Source organism: Martes martes (assembly GCF_963455335.1).
Source record: "Martes martes genome assembly, chromosome: 17".
NCBI classification, from domain to species: domain Eukaryota; kingdom Metazoa; phylum Chordata; class Mammalia; order Carnivora; family Mustelidae; genus Martes; species Martes martes.
In genome coordinates, this window is record NC_137905.1 from 48,819,726 (window position 1) to 48,834,994 (window position 15,269).

General features: G+C 55.4%; 1 protein-coding gene across 1 annotated transcript; it reads right to left on the reverse strand.

The window, feature by feature from the left end:
* Nucleotides 1–1,924: 1,924 nt before the first annotated feature.
* Nucleotides 1,925–11,648, reverse strand: CKM (creatine kinase, M-type). The gene is made up of 8 exons (XM_080828390.1): nt 11,405–11,648; nt 9,364–9,574; nt 8,287–8,441; nt 7,765–7,897; nt 4,838–5,009; nt 3,833–3,956; nt 3,305–3,494; nt 1,925–2,804 (listed from the first exon to the last, which is right to left on the reverse strand). The coding sequence occupies exons 2-8, from the start codon at nt 9,554–9,556 to the stop codon at nt 2,626–2,628; spliced, it is 1,146 nt and encodes a 381-aa protein (XP_080684516.1). The 5' UTR covers nt 9,557–9,574; nt 11,405–11,648; the 3' UTR covers nt 1,925–2,625.
* Nucleotides 11,649–15,269: the final 3,621 nt, after the last annotated feature.

Consider the following 15,269-nt stretch of genomic DNA (forward strand, 5'->3'; position numbering starts at 1 on the left):
TCCTCAGAGGAAAGTCAAGGTGTCCTTAGCCAGAGGAAGGAAATAGAAGCTCAACAGAGCAAAGCAGTAGAGGGCGGGGGTTGCTCACACAGGGCCTCGTGGGCCAAAGGGCCAAAGTGAGCGAGCTGGGCTTTCATCCAAGGGCACTAGGGAGCCATGGAGGGTTGTATGTAGGGAAGAGGCTTAGCATGCTGTGTTTCAAGTGCCCACTTGGGACATGGTACAGTCAACCCGTGTCTTGTGTTCTTCCTGGGGCTAACAGCAAAGTCAAATGAGAAACGAAGAGTGGTAGAAACTGAGTGGTCACTGTTGAAAAATTCAGGGTTTGGGGCAGAACCGCATTACTGTCTTATGAGTGAGGCCAGAATAGGGATCTGCTGAAAGGTGTTTCTACTGAGTCACGTGGCGGGCACCAACCAACTCTGGAAATCTCAATCCCTAAGGGCTTCCTGTGTGCCCAGCCCTGTGCTGGGGACGTAGTCGTGGCTAGAGCAGCCCCAGTCCTGCCCTCCAGGGGGCCCAGCTGGATTTAGCTGCGTCAGTGATGATCCAAAGTGGGAAGGGCTGCGGGGGGCGGGGCAGAGGCTGGGGAAGGCCAAGAGAGTGCCTGTCCCAGGCAGGGAGGGCTTCCTGGAAGAGGAACAGCCCAGCTGGCACTGGGAGAATATGAACAGCTAGCTAGACATGGCGGTTAGGGGGCTTGTGTTCTAGGCAAACGGACAGCTTGTACGATGCCTGGGAAGCAGGAGAGCGAGAGTACAGCAAATGGCATAAAATTCGCAGTGAGTAGAGTCTCTGGGAGAGATGAGGCTGAGATGTTGGCAGGGCTCTGAAGGTCGTGGAGAGGGGCCCGGGCTTTCTTCCAAGGACACTGGGGAGCCATGGCGAGGTTGTAAACAAGGGAGAGGCAGGGACAGGTTTATGCTGCGAAGGGAGGTTAGGAGACAGGTCAGGAGAGTAGGGAGGAGGTCGGAGAGGGACAGAGGCGGGAAGAGAAGGGGCACATTTAAGGCTTATGAGGCGAGATGGGTAGGACAGGCATGGTCGCTGATGGTCAGATTTGGCTCCGACTGTCCCACTGGAGCACCGTGGTCTGTGTGGCCTGGGGGGGGGGGGTCCTGGGGTTAGTGACGCAATCTTCATTTGGGGCAGTGCTGTAAAGGACATCCTGACATCTGAGAGGTCTTGTCTTTCTCTCCTAGCCTTCCCGTTTCGGTACTCTCTCTGGGAACGCTTGGGCACATCCCCTGGCCTCAGTTTCCCCTCTGTAAAACAGAGCACATCTCTTGATCTCTAAGGGCCCTTTACCTGGGCGACTTCAGGTTTGAAACAGTGCCTCCTCCGGGTCCCTGGGGCTCCGTCTTCCACTTACTCCGCCTCACATTTCCTTCTGAAACCCTGGTCTCTTTATGAGGCCACAAGGCTGCTCAGGCAGGTGGAGGCCTCAAGGTATTGGATCGAGTAGAGGTGATTGATGTGGCCAACACCCAATAGGTGTTGAGATGCTTCCCGACTGCCATTACCTGCCCCTCCCACCGCCCCTCCCCACGAGCTTCCTGGTACTTCAAGGCTCTCCAAGGCTCTCCAAAGGCGGATCCCTCAAGACTTCAAGGGAACGCTCTGAGCCAAGCCCCAGTCTGGGGGGGGGGGGGGATGAGGAGGGAGGGGGGAAGCTTGGGCAAAGACGTTAAGGTGGGAATCGAGGGTGTAAGGAGCAAGAGTGTAGAGAGGAATAATGGGGAAGGAACTGGAAAGATGAGCCTTCAGCGAGTGGTGCGCATTTCAGTTTGCTCATGGAGAAGCGCAAACCATAGGAGCGCGTTCTAGAAGATGTGGGGAACGATGACAGGTTCTGGAGCCAAGAAAAGGAAGTTTAAAGGAGTGGTCGCCGCTGTCGAGGGATGAAGTGAGAACACACAGAAGGAGGCCAGCGACGGGTATAATGAGGTATATGTGATGAGATGCACGCTAGGTCTCACACTGGAGTCCCAGGGGCCAAACTCAAGTCTGAGACGTTTGGTTTGGCTTACGTTTCTCCCCCATGGGCACCCTGTGTTTGAGATCTGAGTATGCGTGATGGGGAGCTCAGGTTGGGAAGGGGGTCGCACGACTCTGGGTCTCAGATTTCCTCATAGGACCGTATCGGTTTTGAATTAGACCGTTCACTAACTTTGTCTCATTTTAGAGATGGGATAAAACGGGACTGGGGAGGGCAAAGCCCCTTCGAGGTCGCGCAGCGGCCAACGGCAAACGTCCCTCCTCCTACTGCTCAGTAACTCTCGCACAGAAGTTAGGGCCACCATTGCTTTTATTTGTTGCTTTGGGTGTAGAAAAAGCAGGAGCTCCAGATGTGTCGGCGAGCCCTCCGTTAGCCAGAGCTCCTGGTGGTGGGCGGAGCTCTGGGAAAAGGAGAGGAAGGTGTGAGGAGGTTCCTCATTGGCCAGAACTCAGAGGCTGAAGCCCATTCGTTGGAACTCCGGTTGGAAATGGAATTCCGAGATGGTTGGATAGAGCCCCCAGGTGGCCGAGCCCCTCTAAGTGGAGCTCGGGCGGGGGGGACCCCCGACAGGCGGAGTCCTCCCTTTGGCTGGGGCTCCAGCAGTCGGCGGCGAGCGGGCCCGACGCCTATTTCTGGGCGGGGATCATGTCGTCGATGGACTGGCCCTTTTCAAGCTTCTTCTCCATCTCCACCATGAGCTTCACACCGTCCACCACCAGCTGCACCTGTTCGACTTCGGACGAGCCCAGCCGATCCGCGTTGGATATGTCGAACACTGAGCCCACAGCAGCTGTGTCCACACCGCCTGCAGGAACAGAAGGCAGGGGCATAAGCAGGGAGCAGAGGTGCAGGAGTGGGGCCCAGGATGCGGCCCCCGAGCCAGCGGAGACGGCCGCACGTACTGGGCGCCTACTGTGTAATCGGTTACGTACATTGAGTCTCCTAAATGTCCATTCGTGGGCTCACGTCTCCGGCTAATTTAGATACCTCTCCCCTCAACCATCCAACATGAAAATATAGCCCTGCGGCTAAGAGCGAGTTCCGGAGCCCAGCCGCCTGGGGTTGAACCCTGACCGTCCTCTCCTTTACACATGGGAAACCGAGGGTCCTAGGGGGCAGGGGACATACACAATGTCATGACGTCCTATCGATTCCTATGAGACAAAGCGTGCTGACGCCCATTTACAGAGGAAGAAACTGAGGAGGGGTAGCCCTGGTCCCCCCAGAACCCGCGTGGATGCCCCGCCTCCCCTTTCCGCACAGGGCCCGCCCCCGACGCCGCGGCGCGCGGAGGCAGAGCCGCACCTGTGCCGCGCTTCTGCAGGCGCAGACGGGTGAGGATCTCCTCGAACTTGGGGTGCTTGCTCAGGTGCGCCAGCTTGACATGCACGCCTCCACGCAGCCCGGTGCCCAGGTTGGACGGGCAGGTGAGCACGTAGCCCAGGTGCTCGTTCCACATGAAGGGGTGGCCGGCTTTCTTGAAGATCTCCTCAATCTGAGGTAAGGGGAGAGGACTGGGGTCAGCGCCAGCGGGCGCCCCCAAATACACCGGCAACCGGGACGGGGTTGGGAGGAAGACGGGGTGAGGACGTGGGTGGGGGGTGGTGTTGGGAAACCGCCAGCGCTGAGCTTCTGAAGGGAAGGGCCGGACCACCCAGGTAGTGCAAGATGCCGAGGGGGCTGGGCTTGAGGACGCTTCGGAGGCGCGTTCTTGGGGGCGGGGCTTGCGCATAGGGTGGAGCCGGGTTTCCCCAGGGGGCGGAGTCTTGAGAAGCGGGCGGGGCGTTCAAGGTCAGGGCGTCCCAGGTCCGCCGCGAGGGGCAGGCTACCCACCTTCTGCAGCCCCACGCAGAAGCGGCGGAAAACTTCCTTCATGTTGCCCCCCTTCTCCATGGAGATGACTCGGAGGTGGTCCTCCTCGTTCACCCACACCAGGAAGCTCTTGTTGTCATTGTGCCTAGTGTGGGGCAAGAAGAGGCCAGGGCATCAGCTCCGCGTGGCCACCCCACTCCCGGCCTCTCGAAAACACCCCCACCGCTAGGGGGCAGCGGGCCGGAGGCTTTTCGGGTGGTGACACCCGTTCCTCAAAGTCGCAGAAGCTTTACCCCCGTAGACCCGAACGCCATCGGATTTGAGAAATCGCCAATCTAATTAGGATCAAAGGTTTTTAGGGTCTTAAGTCTGAACAGCATTAAATTATAGACGCTTAGAATCTCAGAATCTTTGAAGAACAGAAGCTGGGAGTCCGAATTGACAAATCTTGGAAATCCTACATCTGGTCTCAGGGACCAACCTTGCCTTCACCTTGTGACATCTCAGAAACAGAGGCTTAGAGCCATAAAACATTTAGATCTGGAAATGTCTGAAACCACGGAATCACAGAACCTGGAATTAGTGGAATCCGAGAACCTAAAAATACTCAAAATCTCGGAGCCTTAGAATCATCCCATCTGTATATCTTGGAACTCAGACTCTCCAAATCATCTGAGCCCCAAGTTTTCAAAACCTTTGAAAATCTTTCACTATCAGAATTGGGGATTCAAAGGTTCATAGAAACCTAACTAGCAACCATAAAAGATAAAACTAATAGCCAGTGTTGGGCACTTACCATATCCCAGACACCGTTTTCATTACTCTGCTCTCCATTTTACAGATGGGGAAACCAGGGCAGAGAAACGTTAAATAATGTGCCCAAGGTCACACCGGGGTGGAAGGCAAGCTCACTTTTCTGGGACGTTGGAAACATCGTCATTTTTATGGTGTTGACTTTGGTAGAGAAATGGGGGGGGGGTGAAGGGTGAAAGGGGGACTGGGGGAGGCTGGCGGAGGGGACCTCACCAGATGCCACGGGCGTCGGGCCAGTCCCGGGCCATGCCAGAGGCCAGCAGCAGTGGGGACACGGGCTTGTCGAACAGGAAGTGATCGTCAATGAGTTGCTGCTGCTCCTGCTCGGTCATGCTCTTCAGAGGGTAGTACTTCCCCTTGAACTCGCCTGTCAGGCTGTTGAGGGCTAAGGGGGGGCCACACAAGGGAGTGGTCAGCAGCCTGCCCACCACAGCCTGGGCGCGGAGGCCAGGGGCTTGGTCCTGTGGATGTGCTAATGGCATCTGAACACTAGGGCAAAACCCAGCTTTTGCATGGATTCTCCCCTTCCTTGACCTTCACATCCCATCCACCTGTGACCAACCGTGTGCTGAAGCCCCTCCAGTTGGCCAACAAGATGGACAGTCAACATGTTAGGAATTTGGGGAGCCATCCGTAAAAATTATTATAAAATAGCATATGTAGGGGCACCTGGGTGGCTCAGTGGGTTAAGCTTCTGCCTTCGGCTCGGGTCATGATCCCAGGGTCCTGGGATCGAGCCCCGCGTCGGGCTCTCTGCTCAGCGGGGAACCTACTTCCTCCTCTCTCTCTGCCTACTTGTGATCTCTGTCTGTCAAATAAATAAATAAAATCTAAAAAAATTGTTATTATTAAAAAATAGCATATGTAGTATTTGTATATATTCATTTATAGAATAAATATAATAGATATTTATATACACATTAGACACTTCAATATAGTGTATTATATAATGCTATATATCACATACTTTATACTATATTATATTATTAAAAATAATTTATCTAGGAGCACCTGGGTGGCTCAGTTGGTTAAGCGACTGCTTTCAGCTCAGGTGGTGATCCTGGAGTCCTGGGATTGAGTCCCACATCAGGCTCCCTGCTCGGCAGAGAGTCTGCTTCTCCCTCTGACCCTCCTTGCTCTCATGCTCTCTCCTTCTCTCTCCCTCTCTCATTCTCTCTCTCTAATAAAAAACTAAAATCTCAAAAAAAAAATTATCTAGGGGCACCTGGCTGCCTCAGTTGGTAGAACATACAACCCTTGATGTCAGGGTCGTGAGTTTGAGCCCCATGTTGGGTGTGAAGCCTACTTAAAAAATAATAATAATAATTTATGTAAACTTCCAGTTAAATAAATTATATTTTAAAACAAGTAATAAGGAGCATCTGAGTGGCTCCCTCAGTTAAGCATCTGACTCTTGATTTCAGCTCAGGTCATGATCTCAGGGTTGTGAGATCAAGCCCTGCATTGGGCTCTGTGCTGGGTGTGGAGCCTGCTTAAGATTCTCTCTCCCTGGGGCGCCTGAGCGGCTCGGTGGGTTAAGGCTTCTGTCTTCGGCTCAGGTCATGATCCCAGGGTCCTGGGATCGAGCCCCGCGTTGGGCTCTCCGTTCAGCAGAAAGCCTGCTTCCTCCTCTCCCTGTCTCTCTGCCTACTTGTGATCTGTCAAAAAAAAAATTTTTTTTTTCTCTCTCCCTCTGCCCCTCCTCTCTCTCTCTCTCTCTCTCTCTCTCTAAAAATAAATAAATAAAGTTTTAAAAAAACCCACAGGTAGTAAATATTCAAAATGGTCACTTCCTAATTATTTTATTGCATCTTTATTATCTACGTTCTTGAAGGTTTCTCGTCCCTATCTGATGATGGGGATCCCATGTACCAAGGTGCAGCTCTTCCCATCTCTCTGTGACATCATGTTCTTAGCTTAAAATTGGTCATGGTAAGAGAATTTACACCTTGGAAACTGGCAATCAATGCAAATTGGGGCTGGTTTTTTTGTTTGGTTGGTTGGGGTTTTTTTGTTTGTTTGTTTTTGTCTTTGTTTTGCCAGCTGGGTGTTAAACATTTACTAGAACAAGAAGCTTGAAAGGCCTAATGATTCTACCACTCAAACCTACCCATTCTTTCTCTACATCCCACTGCCTACCATTTACCCCAGAGCCCGGACCACTGTGGTTGCCCCCTTACAGTCTCTCTACTCCTACCTCTGCCCATAGTCTGTTCCCCACTCAACAGCCAGAGGACTCCATGAAATTCTGTGGACTTACTCTTCTCACCATTCTCCCAAGGCTCCCATGTCCCTCAGAGTCAAAGCCAAAGCCCTCTAGACGGCCCACAAGGCTCTGCACAGCCTGGCCACCCATATCCCTCTGACCACATCTCCTCCCCTGGTCCACTCAGCTCCAGCCACACTTTCCCACCTCAGGGCCTTTGCACTTGCCACTCCACCTGCCTGGAATTCTTCAGGTTCCTTCTTGTCAATCAGGTCTCAACCCCTCCTTTCTTTCTTTCTTTCTTTTTTTAAAATTTAATTTATTTACTTGAGAGAATGAGAGAGAGAGAGAGAGAGAGCACGAGAGGAAGGCAGGTCCAAGGGAGAAGCAGACTCCCTGCTGAGCAGGGAGCCCCATGTGGGACTCAATCCCAGGACTCCAGGATCACGACCTGATCCAAAGGCAGTCGCTTAACCAACTGAGCCGCCCAGGCATCCCTCAACCTTTCCTTTCTAGGAGATCTCCTCCCAGTCATGCCGAGATGCACCTTTGTTTTTTGGCTACATGGCATGTTGGAATTCATCATTCTTTTGTTGGTTTGTTTCCTCTTATCTCCCCACCAGGCTGACAGCTCTGTGAGAGCTGTGACCTTGTCCATCTCATTCATCACGGGAGCCCCAGCTCCCTACGCAGGACCATAACAACCGTAAATGTTTGCTGGCTGGCTGGCTGGAAGGATGGAGGTCAGGACCCCGATACCATTGAGGGTCTGCCCGGTTGTGCGCTGGGTGCCTTATCAGCGCCCCCTGGCTTCCACCAGGGGTAATGCTGCCGGCCGTCGCTCATCCAGCACCCATGACTTATCGAAGCTTTCCATGGAGGAGCAGAGCCAGAGCTGGGTGGCCCTGAGGGTAGGCGGGGTGGGGGGTCTCACCTTCCACGGAGAGTTTCTCCACAGCCCGGCGCTCGCCCCGGGAGCAGTGGGGAGGCAGGGTGTAGCCCTTGATGCTGCGGCCCGTGCGGACGCGGCTGCTGAGTACATAGTTGGGGTCCAGGTCGTCTCCACCCTGGAGGGCAGGAGGGTGGTCAGGGCTGGGCATGCTCCCAGTTCTAACTCTCTGCTACTTCCTTTGGCTCCTTCTTGTCCCCAGGCTTCTCCCACCGCCACCCTGGTTCTGCCTCTCCCCTCTCTGTCTCCAGCTCCTCATCCGTCCCTCTTTTTTCCCTCCGTACATCTCTTTCCCCATCTTTGTCCCCGCTTCCTGTCTCTCTTCATCTCCTTCCCTGTCTCTCCTCCCGTCTGACTCTCCCCGCTCTGTCCTTGGTCTCTCTGTCTTCTGTGCCTCACCGTCCCTCTTTCCCTCCCCTCCGTCTCTGTCTCTCTGGATGCTCCTTCCCTCCTGCGTCCTTCTCTCTCTCTCTCCCCTGTCCCTCCCCTGGCCTGGGGGCGGCTGACCTTGAGGTTCTCATGGTTGAGGTCGGTCTTGTGCTTGTCAGTGGGTTTGTAACCCCCGTGCCGGTCTTGGATGATGGGGTCAAAGAGATCCTTGAACACCTGGTAGGACTCCTCGTCACCGGCCACACAGCCCACGGTCATGATGAAGGGGTGACCTGGGGGTGCAGGGTGAGGTCAGAGGTGCTTGTCCCCAGTAAGGAAGGCCCGGGCTCCTGGGTCCAGTGTAGACTGTATGTGCGTGTGCATGTGTGTGTGTGTGTGTGTGTGTGTGTGTGTCTGTGTCTTGGCAGGTTCTCATTCAAGGCCTCTGGGTCAGAACTACAGAGGATGACGGTTGGTTGGACAGAGAGGGAAGGCTGGGAGAGGTCGGGGGGATATCTGGGCTGAGGGAAAGGTGCTGGAGGCAGGGCAAAGGAGAAAGTCTTAGGGGCCCAGTTATAAAGTTCCAAAAATATTACCACTTCAGAGTCCCCAAATCACGGACTCTTCCTTCACCGAAAAACTTTCAGAAACATATTAGACGATCGGCTCCCACGGATAATAAGAGACTTGAAAGACCCTCGTATTCCCAGGTGGGGAAACAGAGGCCCAGAGAGAGGGGGCATTGCTCCTCAATCACACAATGAGTTGGAGGCTAGAACCCCCCTTGGGGCTCTGGTGTCCTTGGAGAAAGAACCGGGGCACCAATGACACCCCCTGCCAGATCCTGAGTGCGTGCCTTGTCCCCGGAGCTGCTCCAAGCCCTGTAGGTGCGCTGACTCCTTTGTTTTCACGGTGTGGGTGCCCATTTTTCAGATGTGGAAACTGAGGCCCCCAGGAGACAGAATGATTTCTTCACATCTTACTTCACATCTTACCCTCGTGTGCGTTTGCGAGGGGTTGGCCACGCGCTGGAGCCTGTCCCAAGCCCTTCATACGTGTACCTTTATCTGCTTCTCACAACAGTCCCTCGAGCATGGCCCCCGTCTTCCAGAAGGGAAAACGGAGGCCCAGGGAGGTGGGACCGAGGCGTGGCAGGCAGCCTCCAGAGCCCCCACCCCACCTGAGTCCCTGTCCACACTCCACAAGGAGGCTCACCTGGGTTGTCCACACCGGTCTGGATGACATCGTCCAGGGTGAAGCCAGATGGAGTCTCCTTGTCCCGCAACTTCTTGTAGAGCTCCGGGGTCAGCACCTTGGCCATGTGGTTGTTGTGCTTGCTGAGGTCGGGGTACTCCTCCTCAGGCTTGTAGTTCAGCTTGAACTTGTTGTGGGTGTTACCGAACGGCATGGTGGCGGCGTGGGGGGCCTGGTGGGCAGGGGTGGGTTGCGGGGGGGGGGACGGTTAGCTCGCCTCCAGCAGAGGCCAACAAGGGAACAGAGCAAGGCTTTGGGGTCAGACCCAGTCCTGACTCAGGTGCTGTGTGACTTGGAACAAGAAGGGTCTTGTCTCTGAGCCCCTGTGACTTGACGGGATGCATGGGGACTCCGGGTCAGATCCCAGCTCTGCCACATACAATAAGCTGTGTGACCTTGGGGACTCAGCTTAACTTCTCTGTGCCTCAGATTACTCATAGGTACAGTGGGGGTCACAGGAGCCCTCATCTCAGGGGCTTAAAGGAGTTCGTGTACGGTAAGCGCTTGGAATAGTCCTGGCACACAGTAAGCATTATTTTGCTTAGCTATTATGATTATCATCGCTATTATTTTAAAGGTCTGTGTGAGGAGCTGGGGAGAAGGTGGACAGTGTGGCTGAGAATGAGTGTGTGAGCAGAGAAGGGACATTCTCTCCACGAAGCTTCTGCTTAGTTAGGGGATGCGGAGCAGGGCAGAAGGGAAGGCTGGGTGGCCAGACCCTCTCTTCGCTGACAACTCCCTGGCAGATCTTAGTTGAGAAGGAAAGCCCAGCCTCCAGGGTCATCAGAGCCGGGTTCGAATCCTGCCTGTGCCAAATCCCCTGCTGTGGGACCCCAAGCCAGGTACTCAGCCTCTCTGAGCCTCTTTTGCCTAGAAACTGAACCTGGCCCCGGGGGTTGCCAAGAGGAGTCTTTTGGCACAGGGACGTGGCAGGCTGAGCACAGGTCTTCACTCGGAGCTGGGCCTTGCTACCTGGAGGGGTGGTTGCCATGACGGTTATTATTACTTTACTTCATAAGACCCAGGAAGGAGGAGGAGGGATGCTTCAGTGGTGGTGGTGGTGGTGGGAGTGGGCGCTCGCTGGGAGCTCCAGGGACAGGAAGCAGGTAGAATGGTAGAAAGGAAATTGGGGGGCAGGGTGAGCTGAAGCCTGAGGCATCAGGCTGGGGCAGATGGAATTCACGAGAAGAAAGACCTTTGGAGCTACTCTCCAGGGCTGGGGATTATTTATAGAGTCTGGCTGCTCCTCCTCCCCTCCCCAGCTGCTGCCCCCCCACACCCCCCTCACATTCCTGGGGCTCCATTTGCACCAAGTCAGCAGCCTGGAGACAGGTGGGCCAGAGTGGCCGGGAGGACACGCATCAAGGCCTCCGGGCTCAAGGGCTTCCAGCCCAGAAACCCCCCTTCGGGGTGTCCCACCCCCAGCCTGCAAGGGGTGCGTTCGCAGAGGGTGCTGAGGCAAGCTGGGGGAGCCCCAGAGCCACACGCACACTTGTCACCCATAACCCCCCAGATCACACCATAAATAGAGTCACACACCCGCTTCCAAGCCCGGGGACACACCCAGGATACAGGCAGCCCTGCAGGTGCCACAGAAAGTCAGATGCAAGGTCACAGCGCCTTGTGGGAACAACTGGGGATGCGCAGAATTGCAAATGCAGTGACCCCGCAGACAGAGGACAGACCCCTCCCACTGGGCTTCCAGGGCCCAGCGCTGGGGACAAGCCATCACAAACACGGGCCCAGTCTGAAGGCCCATGCAGGGGTGACAGCTGGCAGCCGCGGAGACTCCTTTTGTCTCCAAGATCCCTTCCCATGACCTCGTGCCACAGACCAGGGGTCTCACAGGTGGAGGGGACTCCCACACGCACCGTCAATCTTCCCACCCACTGACCCGTCTGCATGTAGGAGGATATGGGGCAGACTCCCGGGACCAGATCAGCTGCTGGTCCCATGGGGGCCCCAGTCTGTACCCCACCCTGACTCCCACCCCCGGCAGTACCTGGCTGGGCTGTGCGGAAAGGGGCTTTCTGTATCCCGGAGGCGACACTGACCCAAAGGAAGGGCCCGCAGCCCCAGCTTATATAGGGGGGCCGGGCTGTCCTACTGGCTGGGAGGGGCTGCCCCCATGGAAGGGAACCGGAGGGCAGCTGAGCCTCTCACCTCCCTGCCTGGGAACCGTGCCCACCCTGAACCCAGGCATGCCTCGCGCCCAGCCCCATGGCCTTGTATGGGCTGCTGCAGGGGCTGAGCCCAGCCCCCTTTCCCCCATCAAGTTGATTCCCCCACCAAGTGCTGAGTCGGGCTGGCAGGGACTGCTGGCCCCCCGCCCAGGACACAAGACCCTGGTAGGGGACGTCCCAGGCACGTAGAAACCACTCCACTAGGCCACCAGACCCTCCCGGGCTGGCCAGGCCTCTCCTCAGCCCCCAGTGGCCTTGACCTGGATAAACAGCAGGTCCTGAGCCCCGCCCCTGGGGAAACCTTGCAATAGTCCCACTACTGGGGAGCGCTTGGCCAAAGCCCAGGACCGAACGCAGAACAGCCTGACCCTGGAAGCCCGTGTTTGGATGCGCTTTCCTACTCGGGGAGCAAGTGGGAGGGAAACGGAGGGTTGCCGGAGCTGGAAGATTCAAACTCAGGGCCAGGGTTGGAGGGGGTGGTCGCCCTCCCCACTCCAGTCCGGCCGGGGACTGACGTGGGGACACTTCCCCGGGGGTGAGGGGGCAGGGAGGGACTCATTCTGGCAGGGCGCTTATTTTCAGAGGGCGCTTCTTTGTCGCCTTTGCGAAGACCTAGACCCGAGGTGCTGGGGCTGGTGAGGGGGAGGCAGGGACAGGTGTTGCGGGGGTGGGGTCGCCACGTGTCCGGGTTAATTATAACCAGGCGTGTCGGATGTCCCCGGCCTCGCCTCCTTACAAGGGCAGCCGCGGTCCAGGGAGGCCTCCCCCACCCGCAGCGGAAGGGGGCTGGGCGGCCGCTCGGGTCAGAGCAGAGCACCCGCCGGACTTGCGACTCGAGCACCTCCAGATCCCGGCGGAGCAGGAGCTCTCGACGGGGACCGGAACCTCAGGATCTGAAGAGGGCATTCCGTGCACGCGGGGACAGGGACGGCTAGAGGAAGCCGTTTCCTCTGCCTGGGAGGCGCCGAGATTGCAGGGCAAGCCGGGAGAGTCCCGGGGGCAGGAGGAGTCCAGGGAGCGCCCAGGATTACAACCGAGAAGAGACCAGCCTTTTCCCTCTGGGGTTCCTCCCTCCTCTTGGGGCTCCCCCATTTCTGCATTTCTTCCCAGGCAGTTGGGGTCTGATCTAGGGAAAGGGGGCCCTCCCTGCCTTTCCCCAGATTCCTGGTGGGGAGGAGGTGCTTAGAAAGGGAGATCAGGGGAGATCTCTCCACCCACTGTCCCTTCCCACCAAGGTCAGAGTGGCAAAGTTCTCTTTTGTGGCTAGGGAAACTGAGGCTCAGAGAACTAAAAGGAACTAGACTAGAATAGAGAGGCATGTATCATTTCAACAATTCTTTATTTTTTTTCAAAAAAGATTTTATTTATGTGAGAGAGAGCGCGCTCGAGAGCACAAGCAGTGGGGGGGGGGCGGGGGAGGAGAGGGGTGAAGCAGGTTCCCTGCTGGGCAGGGAGCCTAACTCAGGGCTGCTGCGTTCCAGGACCCTGGGATAGTGACCCAAGCCAAAGGCAGAGGATTAACTGACTGAGCCACCCAGGCGCCCCAGCAACTCTTTATTAAGCACTTATGGGGGACACAGCAGAAAACAAGACAGTTGGTCCCATGGAGGTGACACTGGAGTGAGCACAAACGCATAAATATGTGCTGTCATGGTGGGGTCGACAGGGCTTTGGCAGATAATCAAAGAGAGTAAGGGGTCCCCCTAACCAGGCCTCTCAGGGGAAGTGAAATCTGAGCGGAGACCCGAGGGAGAGGTAAGAGCCAGCCATGTGAGGATCTGGAAGGGAAACAGCAGGTGCAAAGGCCCTGAGGTGGGAGTGGCTTGGCAAACCTGAGCGGCGGGGAAGAAGCTGGAAGGCTGGAGCAGAGGAGGGAGAGCAGAGAGTGGGAGGAAGAAGATGAGGGATAGGAGGTGACCTGTAAGACCCCAGGGACCATGAAGGAGTTTCCATCCCACTGCAAATGGATGGGAGCCCCTAAGGGCTGTGAGCAGGGGAGACAGGATCCAGCTCAGCCTACCCCTCTGGAGCCTTCATAACCACTCATGGGGACATTTGACATTCCTTTTGGCCATAGAGCCTAGGAAGCACTTCCTGTGTTTGGGGAGTTTCCCACCCTATGACAGTCTCCTTTAGAGAAGCCAAAAAGGACAGAAACTCAGTTTCCCAGAATCCCTCACAGCAATATTCCAGTCATGTTGACCTGGGCTGAGGGGCCCAAACACTCCAGCAGAACCTTGGGTCATGAGCTCTAATCCTTTATCTTCTTTGAGTCTCATAGAAAGACCCTCATAGTGCATGTTCATTCCAACCCCCAACCCTCCAAAGCCACCCGTCTCCAAGGCCTGTTCATCCTTCCTCCTACCCTAGCTCAAGACCTCCTCCACAATCCCCTTCTGCCCTAGCCTCCTCTCTGGTCTGACCCAGTCTGTCTCCTCCCACCTATTTCCTACCTTTCTGACTGCTCCTACTAGAATCTGCTATGGCTCCCCAGTGCCCTCAGGATAAATGAGTATTTGTTGACTAAGGAAATAACAGTAGCTCTACCCAGCTTATGCAGAAAGGGCCTTACTACCAGCTATTAGGTGCTTACAAAATCATTGAAAGTGTTGAAGGAGCATGCTCTGGGCTAGGTCACCAGGAACATCTCTTGCCCGCAGAACCACGCTCCCTTTGGACAGTTGGACATGCCAGAAAGAGGTTAGCATGGGTGGTGAAGGCCGCTCCAGTCCCCACCTTGACCGTTAAGTATTATGGAGCACTCCCATATGTCAAGTATAATGCTAAGTGCTTTACATATATTAACTCATTGAACACTGCCAACGATAAAGCTCAGAAAGATAAAATGACCTGCCCAAGGTCACACAGCACGAAATGGATGGGCTAGGACTCAAAGTGGCACAGGGCTGCCAAGAGTGGGTTCAGGCTTTGGTGAGGACAATTTACAGGCCTCTCAGCAAAGTCATATTGTCATCCCAGAGTTCCTTTCAAGGTGGGTCTCCAGGCCCTGATAATTTGTACCTCCTTCCCCATGACCCCTTCATCACCTCGGCTGTCTGGCTTCAGGGCTCAAGACTTTATGTGTATTAAACAGTTTAATTCCCCAGCAGTCGTCTGAGGTGGGTACTGCAAATTTTACAAATCAGAAAAGTGAAGCCCAGAGAGGTCAAATCACTTGCCCAAAGTCACACAGCTGGGAAATAACAGAACCAGACCAGACCACGTAGTTAGTCCCTGAGTTTGTATTCCTCATCCCTCCCCAATCCTTCCTGCTGAAGTCCCATGTTACAGAAGATGGATGCTGAGGCCCAAAAAGACAAGGAGTTGCCCAAGGTGACAGCCAGTATTCTAGAATTTCAGAGTCTGTACTCTTTTCTTTTCACCTCCAAGCCCTGGTGTTAAGGAGCAACCTTGCTCCCAAACCCTCCCTTTTATCCACCGCCTTCCCTCTCCCTACCCCTCCCCTAGGCATGAGGCTGCCCCCTCCAGGAGAGACCGTGAGAGGCAGCACTCCACCCCCAGGGCCCATCACTCCAGAATGCTCTCCTCACCCAACCTCAATATTCCTCTCCCAATCCTGGCAGTCCATGATGCCAACTCATTCAAGGAAGACAAATTATAAATCAAAGCCAGCCCCAGAACTGGAGAACCAGAGAGCCAGACTGTTAAGGATCTGTCCACTCC